Source organism: Dipodomys ordii, unplaced genomic scaffold (assembly GCF_000151885.1).
Source record: "Dipodomys ordii isolate 6190 unplaced genomic scaffold, Dord_2.0 Scaffold6, whole genome shotgun sequence".
Lineage (NCBI taxonomy): Eukaryota > Metazoa > Chordata > Mammalia > Rodentia > Heteromyidae > Dipodomys > Dipodomys ordii.
Genome location: NW_012267222.1, coordinates 18964615 through 18979190, shown reverse-complemented (window position 1 = coordinate 18979190; position 14576 = coordinate 18964615). Strand labels below are relative to the sequence as shown.

Genomic DNA, 14576 nt, shown 5'->3' with positions numbered 1-14576 from the left:
TAAAATAAAATAATAAAAATCAAAGTTCTGGGGGAAAAAAAAACTAATTGAGAAAAAGTGAACTTTATCATGATTTATTTCATTTTCTTGAGTCAGCGTCTCTCCCAGCCTAGCCTCCAAATTATATCCATTCAGCAGACTAGGGCCTCACTCTTGCTTGGCAGTCTACCACTTGAACCACACCTCTACTTCCAGCTTTTTGCTAGCTAATTGGACATAAAGGTCTCACAGACTTTCCTGCTCGGGCTGGCTTTGAACCAGGATCCTCAGAGCTCAACCCTCCAGAACAGCTAGGTGAGAGCCACCAGATTGATTGATCGAGTTAGTGTCTCACTAATTCTGCCAGTGCTGGCCTTGAACTCATGGTCTTGCTTCTGGCCTCGAGGCGGGATGACAGGAGTGCTGGGATTACAGGCATGAGCCACCCAGTCCCAAGAAACTAAAAAAGCAACAAAAGTTGCAATGGTTTGCCCTCGGAAAAGATGGTTTCGGAGACCTCACTTTCCGTACTGAGGCGATGACGCACGTGAACGCCGGCAGGGAGGTCACACGCTGACCTTAAGAAAGATGGCAGCCGCCTGGTTTCTCTGCCCTCTTCCAACATGGCGTCCAGATTCGCTGGGGCCCGAAGCCTCTTCCGGGCCGGGCAAGGGGGCGGGGTTCATTGAGGAAAGCCTTGCGTGCCTCCGCCCGCGACGGAGGCGCGCTTCAGGGCGCAGGCGCAGGCGCAGGGAGGGGTTGGGGGAGGAGGGAAAGCGGCGAGTAAGATGGAAGATGAGGAGGTCGCTGAGAGCTGGGAGGAGGCGGCAGACAGCGGGGTAAGGAGGAGCCGCCGCCCCGGGGCAGGGCCGGGCGGGATCTGGCGTGAGGGAAGCCTCCAGGGAGCGGGTCCGGGGATGATTTTTCCCGGGGAAGGGCCCCCCCCACACCGGGCCTGTGGTGGAGGGAAGGCCCCCGGTCCCGGAGCGCCGTGAAGGCCTCTTAAAGGGACAGCGTTCCATTTCTCCCACTACCTTTGCCCGGTGTGCCTCCCTCTACTCCTCCCCTCCCCCCGGGGTGCGCGTCACCCGGGGCGCCCACTCGTCACCCTTAGCCTCTTTCCCGGTCCCCACGCTCGAGGGACCTTCTTAAAGCTCATGTGGCCAGGAGGAGGAGCGACTCACCATGCCATGGCGGGCGGGGAGGAAGGCTTTGCGGGACTGGGGCAGCGTGCAGGGCTCCGGAGAGGAGATCGTGGAGGAGGCAGCCGAGGGGACGTGGGCTGAGGCGGAGGGCGGCATCGAGCCCTCTTGGGGCCGCTCCGCGCTGTTGGTCTTCCCAGCCCCGGCCTTTGCTCCTTCCGCCACGGTGGGCGAGTCTTGTTTTCCTCTTTCAGTTTTACTCCGAGAGCCTCTGGCAGGCGGGGCTCCCCCAAGCCCCGCGGGCAGCCCCTCTCCCTGGAGACTCCCCGAGCCCCACGATCCGCCGGAGGTGGGGAGAAGGTCTCGGAGTGTGCTGGTCCGGGAGGAGCGGCCCAGGGTGCGCCTGGAGAGGCGGCCGCATTCCCGGGAGGGACGTCTGGGGAACCTGGATTGTTGGGGTTGATTTCGGAGGCTTTTGTGTCTGTCTGTCTGTCTGGTTTTTGCCTCCAGCAGCTGTAGGAAAATAGATTCGCCCAAGTAGGAGCTGTCAGCCTTACTAGATTCGCGCGATGAACTTGGTCTTTTCCGAGGTGGTGGCCGTAGTGACCCTCGTGCGCACCGAGAGATGCCATTTTTGGTGCCTGGGTGTTGTTCTGTGCAGTGCTGGCTGGGTGACATCCGCCCACGAGGCGTCTTGCTGTGTGTGTGTGGCGCGGGGGGTGGGGGCGGTGGGACCAGGTAGAAATGGAGCTAGAGCTGGGTTCCCCCTCGCCCAGTGCCTTTGCATCACGCTCTGGGACAGTTGCCCCGCGCCGGGTGGGTATCTAATGGGATTGTTGAAATTTGGCTTCGAAATCCCGTCCCTCCTTCTCTCCCCCTCCACCCCCGCGCTACTTCAGCGTTTCTTGCACGATTTCTTCCCCCTCTGTTTCTCACTTAGCAGAGTTGAGTATCTGATTGTTTGGTTTCCAGGGTATTTAGTAGAGCTCTTAGATGCCTACTCGCTTGCTTGGATTTTGGCTCGAGTCAGGAAGGCAAGTTACAGATTTTATAGGGAGCAACAGGTGTCAGTCGGGTGTCTGTTCATTGAACCACTATTTTGGAACGTGTTTGAGCGTGTCCTAGGCATCGTACTTACCAGGGGGTTGAGCCAGAGAATGCAGTTACCAGTAGAGGCGTTTATTGCCTGCTACTAATAGTGACTCACCCAGACACCCCTCATGTCAGCCCCTAAAAAATAAAAAGGCTTGGCCTACAATTTGAGTGTGACTCACATAAAAAAGTTTCTGTGACACCTAGGCCTTTCTTTGGTTTTCTTTACTTGTTTTATTCTTTTTGTGTGTGCCAGTACTCAGGGACTTGTGCTCTCACTTAGCTTCTCTTCCCCCTCCCCCCCCCCACTATGGGGCTTGAACTCTGAGCTGTCCCTGAGCTTTTTCACTCAAGGCTAGCACTCTACCACTTTGAGCCACAGTGCCACTTCTGGGTTTCTGGTGGTTCACTGGAGATTTTCCTGCCTGGGCTGGCTTCTAACCTTGATCCTCAAATCTCAGCCTCCTGAGTAGCTGGGATTACAGGCATGAGCTACTGACCTCAACTCACTTAGCTTTTTTGTTCAAGGCTAGTGTTCTACCATGTGACCCACACCTCTGCTTGTGGCTTTTCTTTGCCAGTCCTGGGGCTTGAACTCAGGGCCTGGGTGCTGTCACTGATCTTTTGTACCCAAGGGTAGCACTCTTATCAGCCAAGCCACAGCTCCACTTCTGGTGTTTTTTGTGCTTAATTGGAGATAAGAGTCTCCTGGATTTTCCTGTCTGGGCTGGCTTGGAACGATGATGATCCTGGATCTCAGCCTCCTGAATAGCTAGGATTACAAGTGTGAGCCACTTAATTCTGGCTTTTTTGTTGATTAATTGGAGATAAGATTTTCTAGGGTTTGTCTGTCACGGGCTGGCTTCCAACTGAGACCCTCAGATCTCAGACTTCTGAGCAGTTAGGATTACAGGGAAGATCTAGCCCTCCAAACTTGTTTTAAAGAGGTGTTTGTTTCTCATCCATCTCAAAGAACTGGGAAGAAGGGGCTAGAGATGTAGCTCAGTGGACAGCACTTGCCTGGTACTTGCTAGGCCCGAGGTTCAGTCCTCAGCAACCTCAGCAATGACAGAGCCTTCTGTTATAAAGTAGAAGGAACAAAAATGGATATAGGACTCAGCAGAAATTGGAAATCTCCCTAGGTGTTTTTTTTTTTTTTGGGGGGTAGGGGTAGGTGGGGGAGTTCTTTGCACTCTTCTATTTTTCAGAATGTGGAAGTAACTTAGAGATCAGTTAGTCCAGTCCCTGATTTTACAGCTGAATAAACCCAAAGGTGTAAGGTGTAGCTTAGGTTTTTCTGATGCTGGTATAGTTTATTTCTTCTCTCTTCTACTTTAAAGAAACTCTTTTAAACTGCCAGGAGAGGTAGAACCCATACCTTACCTCATTGATATCATGAATAGTATCGTCTTGTACATGTTTTTTTTTTTTTTTGAGTCCGGTCGTGGGGTCTGAACTCTGGGCCTGGGCACTGTCCCTCAGCTCTTAAGCTCAAGGCAAGTGCTCTACCACTTTAGCCACAGCGCCACTTCTGGCTTTTTTTTTTTCTTCTGGTTATGTGGCGCTGAGGAATCAAACCCAGGGCCTCATGCATGCAAGGCAAAGGGCTACCACTGAGCCACCTTCCCAGCCCCTGTCTCGTACATGTTTTTAAAACTTTTTTGTGTGTGTTTTGGTCCTGGTGCTTGAACTCAGGATCCAAGAGCTGTCCCTGAGCTTTTTTCTTTTTTTCTTTTCTTTCTTTGTTTCTTTTTTCTTTTGGGGGTGTCCGTCCTCTGGTTTGAACTCAGGGCCTAGGCACTGTCCCTGAATTTTTATGCTCAAAGTTAGTGCTCTACCACTTTGAGCTACACATTGTATGCCTGTAATGGCATGAGCTATAGGGGCCTGGCAAGCTTTTTTTTTTCCCTCAAGGCTGGCACTCTACTTGAACCACAGCTCCACTTCCACCTTTTTGGTGGTTAAGTGGAGGAGATAAGAGTCTTATGGGCTTTCCTGCCTAGGCTGTCTTCAAACTGCAATCCTCAGATCTCAGCTTCCTCATAGCTAGGATCATAGACATGAGTGCCCTTTCTCTTTTTAGACAGGATCTCATGATTTTGCCTTGGCCAGGCTAAGTAACTGGATTAGTTACACACATTGTCCAGGGTTCTTCTGTTATCTTTAATTGAATTTTGAAACAAGCTGTTGGGCCATTTTACAAAGGAAACTGAGGTTTAGGAATAATTTATTTTGTGGCTTACTGTCACAGATAATAAGTAGGGAGCTGGAATTTAACTTAAGACTGGTTCCAAAGCTGGGCTCTGGTTCTTTCCCTACCATTTTGCCGGCCCCTTACCTGGGGACCTGTAGAAGACTTCAGAGTTGGACATTAGCTGCTTTTTTGTGTGTGTGTGCCAGTCTTGGGGCTTGAGCTCAGGCTGGCTATAGTCCCTGAGTTACTTTTGCTCAAGGCTAGCACTCTATCACTTGAGCTTTGGTTCTACTTCTGGCCTTTTTTCCTTTGTGGTTAATTGGAGACAAGAATTTTGGGGACTGGGAATGTGGCTCAGTGATAGAGTTCTTTCGTAGCATGCAGGAAAAGCTCTGGGTTGGATTCTGCGGTACCACATACACAGAAAAGGCTGGAAGTGGCACTGTGGCTCAAGTGGTAGAGTGCTTAGCCTTGGGCAAAAGAAGCTCAGGGACAGTGCCCAGCCCCTGAGTTCAAGCCCCAGGACTGGTGGCGCGCGCACACCCATGAATCGCAGACTTTCCTGCTCAGGCTGGCTTTGAATTGAAATCCTTAGATCTCAGCCTCCTAAGTAGCCAGGATTACAGGCATGAGTCATTGGCACTTGGCTAGCTTTTTCTTTTTAATTCTGGGTATCAGACCCATGCCATATGCATGCTAAACACACACTTTATCACCAAGCTACACCCCCAGCCCCTGGCTTTCATTTTAAATGTTTGCTTTGGTCACTTACTTGAAGGTTTTCTTGAATTTGATTTCTTTTTCAAGTTTCACAAAGGGTGAAAGGGAGGACCCAGGGATGTACTGAGCAACATGTCCACATTACTGTGTCCCCAACTGTTGACACGTGTCTTTCAGGGGTACACAGTTGCCCTTGTCTTCTTGCTGGTAATGAGAATCCCCCCTCCTTCACTCACCCCCCCCCAAAAAAAAGAAAGCCTGAGCAGATATGGAGAGATTAGTAAATGGGAGTTAACTAATTCTAAAAGTGAATATTCAAACTAAACTTTCCTATCTAAACTAGAAAACAGTGTGATCTCTGGGCATGATAGCACAGGCCTGTAATCCTAAAACTTGGGATATGGAAGCAGAAGGATCTTAAGTTCAAGGCCAGCTGGACTACAAAGACGTAGTTTCAAAAGCCAGAAAAACGGAGACTGGGAATGTGGCTTAGTGGTAGATTGCTTGCCTAGTATGCATGAAGCCCTGGGTTCAATTCCTCAGCACCACATAAACAGAATAAGCCAGAAGTGGTGCTGTAGCTCAATGGTAGAGTGCTAATGTTAGATTATTAGACTTTGCCAGGAAACCATGCAGACATCCAGGTACAGAGAACAAAGAAAGGTTTGTTGCCAGGAAAGGGGCCAGCAAGATCCCTTCTCACAAGGGAGAAGCAGCACCGGCTATTGTCTGAAGTGACCTATATAACCTAGGAGGTTTAGGAGGGGGTAGGAGGGAGAGACCCTGATGTGGATATGTGGGCCAGGGGCTTCATCATGGCAGACTAGGATTTATGGCTGCTGTCCAAATAGTAGATAAGGGAAGGGGTCCTGCAACTGCTCAGACCTGAAGGTCACTCTAAGGGGCTCTTGTCTTATATGGTGGTAGCTGCCCCAGAGAAGTGCCATCCCAAGGTAAAGGGGTTTGGAGGCTGATTATTTACTGCCTTTACTAAATGGGCCTAGTGTTGCTTAGGAAGGGAGCTTGCTAAGCTGTGGAGAGGGGAAGGAGTGTATTAAGCTGTGGGAAGGGAGCTCATTTCACTAACAGCTAGCCATGAGCAAAAAAACAGTTCAGGGACAGTGCCCAGGCCCTGAGTTCAAGCCCCAGGAATGGCAAAAAAAAAAAAAAAAAAAGCCAGAAAAAAAGTGGGTAAATCATACTAGAGTTTCTTTCCTTCTCTGTCAGTGCACCTGAAGTCATTGTTGCCTGTGTCTTCAGAAAGCTTAGTGTTAAAGGTAATTGTAGGGGCTGGGAAAGTGGCTCAGTGGTAGGGCGCTTGCCTTGCAATGCCTGAAGCCCTGGGTTCGATTCCTCAGCACCACATAAGCAAAAAGAAAAAAAGCCAGAAGTGGCGCTGTGGCCCAAGTAGTAGAGCGCTAGCCTTGAGCTGAAGAGTTGAGGGACAGCGCCCAGGCCCAGAGTTCAGGCCCCACAACCGGACCCCCCCCCAAAAAAAAGGGTGATTGTGCCACCAGGAGAACGTAAAATGTTCTGTAACTGTTCTTTGCTTTTAGTTGGGTGAACACTTCCTTATCCATTAGAAAATTGTTCATCTACCTCCAAAGAGGTTCTATCACAATTCAAGAGCTCAAGCCTGTAATCCTTGCTATGGTGGGAAGGTGTAAAGAGAATCTCAGTCTAAGGCAGGCCCCAGGCAAACCTGAGATTGAAAAAAGACAATTCAGGGAAGTGACTTATATTTCACCAAGGCAGAATTGAAATTTGAATTCATGAAGTGGAGTTTGCTAGCCACACCCTCAATCTTTGGTTGCTGGGTTAGGGGCTTAAACTCAGCTTTGTTACTCATGGCTGTTGCTTGAATTTGAGCCACACCTCCAGCTTGGCTTTTTGCTGGTTAATTGCAGGTGAAATCCTTCGAACTTTTCTGTTAGACCAGCTTAAACCCAGTTCCTGTAGATCTCAGCCTCCTAAATTTGTTGGGATGAGGTCTCAATGACTTTTTGTCTAGGCTAGTTTGAAACTGTGATCCTCCACCTCTGCCTCTATCCTCTACTACCATACCGAACCCTACCTCATTCCCCCCACCTTTTTTTTTTGGTCTGGTTGTGGGTTGTGTGAACTCTGGGCCTGGGCAGTGTCCCTCAGCTCTTCAGCTCAAGTGCTCTACCACTTGAGCCTCATGCATGCAAAGCAATCACTCTACCACTGAGCCACCTTCCCAGCCCCTCCATCCCCTTTTTTTCCCTTAAACTGAACCCTGTGTGTATCAGGCATTCTACCATTGAACTAACCTCCCTCCCCTAAGCTGATGAAATTGCATTTTAATTATATTAATTAAGTTAAAAGGTAACTGGTCTGGATTGAGAATTTCTATTTGTGTTTATTTTATACCCAGGAGTCAGCCAGCCAGACAGAGGCCATCAGTTAATGTTTGGGGGCAGGGGAGATAGGAAGATGTCTGTCAATACAGAATACAATAGTCCACTGACATAGCAACACTTCCTAGGGAAGAGGACTAAACTCCCTGGAATAAGAGGTCTCCTAGAGAAGATGATGCCTACATAAGGTTTGGAAGACCAGGAGCTAAGGCCTGTAATCCTGGCTATTCTAGGGGCTGAGGCAGGAGGATCATGAGAGGCCAGTCTGGACTACACAGTGAGACTGCCGTAGAAAAAGAGAGGACTGAGGATCGTGGTTCAAAGCCAGCCTGGACAGAAAAGTCTGTGAGACTCTTATGTTCAGTAAACCACCAGAAAACTGGAAGTGGCACTGTGGCTCAAGTGGTGGAGGGCTCGCCTTGAGCTGAAGAGCTCAGGGACAGTGCCCAGGCCCAGAGTTCAAGCCCCATGACCAACAGGGAAAAAAAAGAAAAGAAAAAAGAAGAGAAATAGGGGAAATATTTGAAGAAACAGCTGAATTAGACTGGTAAGTCTGGTCAGAGCAAATGGTAGAGTATAAAACTAATGCATGCATGGATGAGGCTGTGAGAGGAGAGTAGTGTTGGGAGACTACAAGTATTTCCTTCTGGCTGGAGGCATGAAGGTTGGCAGGGCTGAGTGGAAAGAGACGAGGCCAGAGAGGTTTGCAGGGGCCAGGTTGGGAAGGGTGTCCTTGTACTTGGTTCTGAGAGCTTAGACATTTTTGGTAAAGCAGCAGAAAGTGCTTCCCTCCATCCCCAACCCCCTTACTGAGGCTTGAACTCTGGGCCTGGGCTCTATCCCTGAGCTCTTTTTTGCTCAAGGCTACGGCTCTACCAGTTTAGCCAAGGCTCCACTTCCAACTTTTTCTGTGATTAATTGTAGATAAGAGTCTCAAGGACTTTCCTGCTCAGGCTGCTTTGAACTGTGATGCTCAGATCTCAGCTTACTGAATAACTAAGATTACAGGAATGAGCCACCAATGTTTGGCTTGAATGCCCTCCCCCCCCACATATGTAATATTATATATATATACATATATATATATAATATATTATATATATATTGCAGAAGCATAACATAGATTGTTGTTTTGTCATTAAGGAGTTAACACCTTCTCTTTGGAGATGAGGCTGTGTTCCCTCAAGTATGACTGCTTCTACTTCTTTGGGGTCTACAGAACTCTTTGGGGGTGGATGTCATTGGAAGTATACAGTTGGCTGTGGACAGCAGACAAAAACCAGATGAGTTATATTGCAACTACTGGACTCTGTTCTCCTGTCTTCAAATGGAGAAGGGAGCTAAGATGTGTGCTTTCAGAAAGCACAGATCCAGGTACCCTAGTGCCAAAGTGTTTGTAGGAAGGCTGAATCCTAGGGACCACCATGTTTTCATGGGATTTTTGCAATGCAGTTGGCCACTGTAGGCATTATCGTGCTGATCCGTCTGTTCTAGGACTTTGGCTTCACAGAATGGAGGATAATGAGCTTTTCACTAATAGCTTCCCAGCCCTGTTCTCTGAGGCTGCCTGGGCGAGGGGGGGGGGGGAGTTGTTCCCAGCGTGCTCTGGGCATGTGAGACAGCTGCCATGGTTGCCATGGACCTGGGATGGAAACTGGGCACCCAGGCAGTCACAGGCCTTTTTGCTGTTACTTCTACTGCAGAAACAATTGTGTGTTTCCAAAGCTATTGGAAAATTCTGCAAGAGAATGTCACTGTTGTCCACATCTAATGGCTCAGGTTCCTGGGGCCAGTCCCCACCTCTGCACTGTGGTGTTCCAGCAGCAGTGAGCAGTAGTCTCTGGCTGTGTCCACAATGTGTAGCAAGTTTTTCAGGCTTTCTACACAGAATTATTTTTCTATTTGAATGAAAACAAATTTACTTTTACATGAACGTACATTTGTAATATGAGGTGTTACATTGTGATACTTCCACTTTGAATAAATTCACCACTTCTACCATAGAATAGATATGTTTTTCCTTTCAGGAAAATACTAACTTGATTGTTTCCTAGGAAAAGGTTAAGTTTAGATACTTAGAGGTGAGCAATTTTTTTTGTTTTTGTTGGTTTGGGGGCTTGAACTCTGGGCCTGGGCACTGTCCCTCAGCTTTTCAGCTCAAGGCTAATGCTCTACCACTTGAGCCACAGCACCACTTTGGTTTATTCTGTTTATGTGGTGCTGAGGAATTGAACCCAGGGTCTCATGCATGCGAGGCAAGCACTCTACCACAGAGCCACCTTCCCAGCCCTGGTCTGTTTGTTTGTTTGTTTGTTTTAAGTAATAACCATAGGGTCTTGGAAGAGCACTTGCCTAAAAAAGTGTGAGGTATAATCCCAGCACTACAAAAAAACAAAAACAACAACAACAAAAAAAACCTATACAAAAATTTCTACTTAATGTTTTTTATTCTGGTACCTTTGCCACAAGTCTCACAAGCATTCTCTCCTTCTCCTCCCTCTTTTCTTTCTCCCCCTCTCCCTCTTCCCTCTTCCCTCTCTCCCCCCCCCCCCCCCCCCCGTGCTAGTATTAGGGCTTGAAATCAGGGACTGGGTACTGTCTCTGAGCATTTGTGCTCAAGGCTCGTGCTTTAACAGTTGAGCCACAGCCCCACTTCTGGCCTTTTTGATGATTAATTGGAAATAGGAGTCCTGCAGACTTTCCTACCCTGACTGGCTTTGAACTACCATCCTCAGATCTCAGCCTCCTAAGCAGCCAGGATTGCAGACATGAGCTACCAGCATCTGGCTAAGTTTTTCTCTTTTAACACCTTGCTCTGAGCAGGATATTGATAGGAAGATTAAAGTTAACACCTCAAATGTTTGAAACAAACCGCAACAGTAGCCGGCAGGTCCATAAAGAATCTGGTCCCTAATGACAGATATTTCAAAATCTCCCTAATAGAAAGTCATCCTTTCCCTCACAGAAACACAGGAAATAACAGTCATTCTTCCCCAAAGGAATAATAAATGTGGACAGTTAAAATTATGCTATTCAGGGACTGTGATGATTACATGAGACTGTATAGGGGACAGTTTGGACTCAAATCTGGAAAGGTCAGGACTGTTGCCCCTCTTCCTCAAACTTGAGAACCAAATGCCTGGCCCTCATGATCTGGTCAAAGTGGCTTATGGTGGCCCTCCAGCTGTCACTTGTTTATGCTGTCTAGTTTCATGTCTCACTGGGAAACAATCACTGCCTATAGGTCTGTCACCCCCAAATCCTGCAGGACCTTTATGCAAGGGCTTCAGAGATGATACAGTGAGTGCTAACTACCGCCCAGGCAGAGTAGCACTGATGAGGTCAGTCTCAGCCTGTCATGATGTCCTGAGCATACACTTTCAGTTTGCATTTACCTTTTACCAGGTAATTAACTGGTTAAGTGCTGGTTCCTTTAAGGAGTACTTTATCTTTTACCACCTAGGATTGACTTGCTTCTGTAACTAGATAAGTTAATATATTTTTTTTTTGTCTAAGAAATTTGAACTTAATGCTGAAGAGCCCAATGGTCAATGTTGCTGCTGGTTGTAATAAAAACAGAGATGCAAGACATATGCTGGTTGAAGTTTTGGTCATAAAGGGAAATTTATTTATTTATTTGGTTGGTTGTGAGACTTGAACTCAGGGTCTGGGTGCTGTCCCTGAGCTCTTCAGCTCAAGGCAAGTTCTACCACTTGAACCATAGTGCCACTTCTGATTTTCTGATAGTTAATTGGAGATAAGAGTTTCATAGACTTTACTGCCTGGGCTGGCTTTGAACTGTGATCCTCAGATCTCAGTTTCCTGAGTCGCTAGGATTACAGGTGTGAGCCACTGCCACCCAGCTGGGAAATAATTTTTGTTTGTTTGATTGGTTGGGTTTTTGTGTTGTTTTTTTTAAACAGTCTCCCTATGTAGCCCAGGTTGACCTCAAACTCCTGATCTGCTGCCTCAGCCTCCTGGGTGCTGGGATTACATTCCTGTTCCACCAAACAAGCCTGAAATAACTTTTAGCATTTGACCTAGTGGAAAAAGGTAGTACAAGTTACTTTTGCTGGGAGTTTTTAAAAATTATTTTTTGTTTTTATTATTATTATAAAGGTGATGTACATAGGGGTTAGAGTTACCTAAATCAGGTAAAGAGTACATTTCTTTCTTTTTTTTTTTTTTGGTCGGTCATGGGGCTTGAACTCTGGGCTTGGGCACTGTCCCTCAGCTCTTCAGCTCAAGGCTAGCACTCTACCACTTGAGCCACAGCATCACTTCCGGCTTTTTCTGCTTATGTGTTGCTGAGGAATCGAACCCAGGGCCTCATGCATGCGAGGCAAGTGCTCTACCACTGAGCCACCTTCCCAGCCCTAAAGAGTACATTTCTTTCTGGACAGTGTCACTCCTCTTACTCCCTGGTTCCCCCCCCCCACAGTCCCATCCCCAGGTTGTAATAGTTCATATTCAACATAGTGTCTAGTGCTACATTTGTTCACCTTTTGTACCTCCGTTTCTGTGTGCTCCCCCCCCTTGCCCTCCCAATGAGTGATGAAAGAACAAACAGTACAAAGAAAGAAGAAAACAAAAACAACAAGGAGAAAAACCTTTGTTTCCATTTCCTGGAGTTTCTTCACCGCCCTTCCCCTCCCCCCCCCCCATTCCTGGGACTTGAACTTTGGGCCTGGGCACTGTCCCTTAGCTCATTTTGCTCAAAGCTAGCACTCTACCACTTGTGCCACAACACCACTTCTGCTTTTTCTGGGATTAATTGGAGATAAGAGTCTTACAGACTTTCCTTCTATCCCAGATCTTAGCCTCCTGAGTATCTAGGATTCCAGGCAGGAGTCACTGGTGCCTGGCCCTGGAGTTTATTTTGATAAATATTACTTTATGTGATTAGATGCACATAGGTATTGTGCCTTTGTGTTCCTCCCCTAAGAGTATTCTTTGGGCTCACTATGTGTGAATGCCTAAAGTCCTCTATAATTTATCATGTCCCTGGGTTTAGATCTTTGCTGGATATTGTGTGTGTGGGTGTGTGGGTGTGTGGGTGGGTGGGTTGGTTTAGATCTTTGCTGGATATTTTGTGTGTGTGTGTGTGTGTGTGTAAGTGTGAGTCGTGGGGCTTGAACTCTGTCCCTTAGCTCTTCAGCTCAAGGCTAGCCACTCTACTACTTCAGCCATAGTACCACTTCCGGTTTTTCTGGTGGTTCATTGACAATAAGAGTCTCACAGATTTTCTTTCCCTGGGCTGGCTTTGAGCATGATCCTCAGATCTCAGCCTCCTGAGTAGGTGGGATTACACGTGTTAGCCACCAGTGCCTGGCCTTTGCTGGGAATTTTTAATTACTGAATTTCAATGTCTTTGCCTGGATCCTGGCTGTTCTTTTGTCTGAAGTCAGTCCCCTGTCATGTCACCTACTATGTTTTGCTTTACCTACTGGGTGGGCTTTGAACCATAATCTTCAGATCTTAGCCTCCTGGATATCTATGATGGATAAAAAAAAAGTATAAATAATATTTACAAGTGTTCTGATCTCAAGACTACAACTGGGGGGAAAATGATGCAGCAAAGTTTAGGATAGTGTCCTTTCCACAGTAGGAAGGGCATCACATTAGCAGAAATGTATTTTTTCACAATATTGATAAGCTAGTCATGATGTGACTTTAGGGAATTTTAAGGTACACCTTACAAGTTGGAAAGTGTTGGGCTAGGATAACTTTATGGCATAAAAACTTGGGATTGATTGTCATAGAAATAATAGCTTACTCTGATGAACAAATGTTTACTCTTGAGAAATTATTATAGATACTTTATAGTTTTATCCTCTACCAGAATGTGGCTATTTTTTCTGCTGACTTCTCAACATATAACATTGGAAACTACATCTATTGCAGAATTAAATAAAATGCAAACAGGTCCTGTTTTGAATGTCTCTGGTATGGCATGTTCAGAGTTTGAAAATGAGTAGTTAGTACTCATAGGAATTTTGAAATCACATATGTTCTGTCCTCTTAACAGATACTCAGTTTTAAAAGTTAGGAGTTTCCATAAATTAAACTGTTTTCTGTTTTACTATGAGACAGTATTAAAATAATGCTTAAAAAAAAAAAGAATGCTTAGCTTCCACAGACCTGTGGCAGGTAATTGGGGAGTACAGTTCCTGCTGTCCTACCAAGAAATAAATACCTAAGGTAGCCTGATCTCTTTTAGGAGGAGAGCTGCTGGTATGGAACTTAGGCCTCACACATGCCAAGCCTGTGTTCTACTAGTAAGCTGCATCTCCAACGCTACTGTATCTCTTATTTTGATGCTCTACCACCTGACCCCATTAGCTCTTATTTTGAATCTTGATAGAGTTGAGACATTGGACCCAGATAGACCTGGCTCAAATTCTGGCTCCAGGACATAATAGTCTGGAAGTATGATTGTGATGTAATTACATCTGTAAAATTAAGGTGCATTTTTGAAATTCTATTCTTTTGGGGTTTTTTGGTACCAGTCCTAGGGCTTGAATTATTGTTTTTGTTTTTGTTTTGAGTAATGGGGCTTGAATTCTAGGCCTGGGTACTGTCCCTGAGCTCTTTTGCTCAAAGCTAGCTCTCTACCACTTTGAGCCATAACACTCCTTCCAATTTTCTGGTTGTTCATTGGAGATAAAAGTCTCATGAACTTTCCTGCCCTGGCCTTTGAACCGTGATCTTCGTATCTCAGCCTCCTGATTAGCTGGGATTACAAGCAAGAGCTACTGGTGCCCAGCTGTCCCTGCCTGAGCTTTTGTGCTCAAGGATAGTGCTCTACCACTTTGAATCACAGTTCCACTTCTTTCTTTTCTTCCTTCCTTCCTTCCTTTTTTCTTTTCTTTTCTTTTTTTTTTTTTTGCCAGTCGTGTGGCTTGAACTCTGGGCCTGGGCGCTGTCCCTCAGCTCTTCAGCTCAAGGCTAGTGCTCTACCACTTGAGCTACAGCACCACTTCTGGCTTTTTCTGTTTATGTGGTGCTGAGGAATCGAACCCAGGGCCTCATGCATGCAAGGCAAGCACTCTACCACTGAGCCACCTT

At 46.7% G+C, this 14576-nt stretch overlaps 1 protein-coding gene across 2 annotated transcripts in view; it reads left to right on the top strand.

Annotated features, from left to right (window-relative positions):
- Positions 1–739: 739 nt before the first annotated feature.
- The window catches only part of Szrd1 (SUZ RNA binding domain containing 1), a 31892-nt gene continuing 18055 nt past the window's right edge, over positions 740–14576 (top strand). For both annotated transcript variants that reach the window (XM_013034750.1, XM_013034741.1), the window contains exon 1: positions 740–818. In XM_013034750.1, the coding sequence (XP_012890204.1) occupies positions 768–818 (51 nt within the window). In that variant the 5' untranslated portion in view covers positions 740–767. The remainder of the gene's footprint in view (positions 819–14576) is intronic.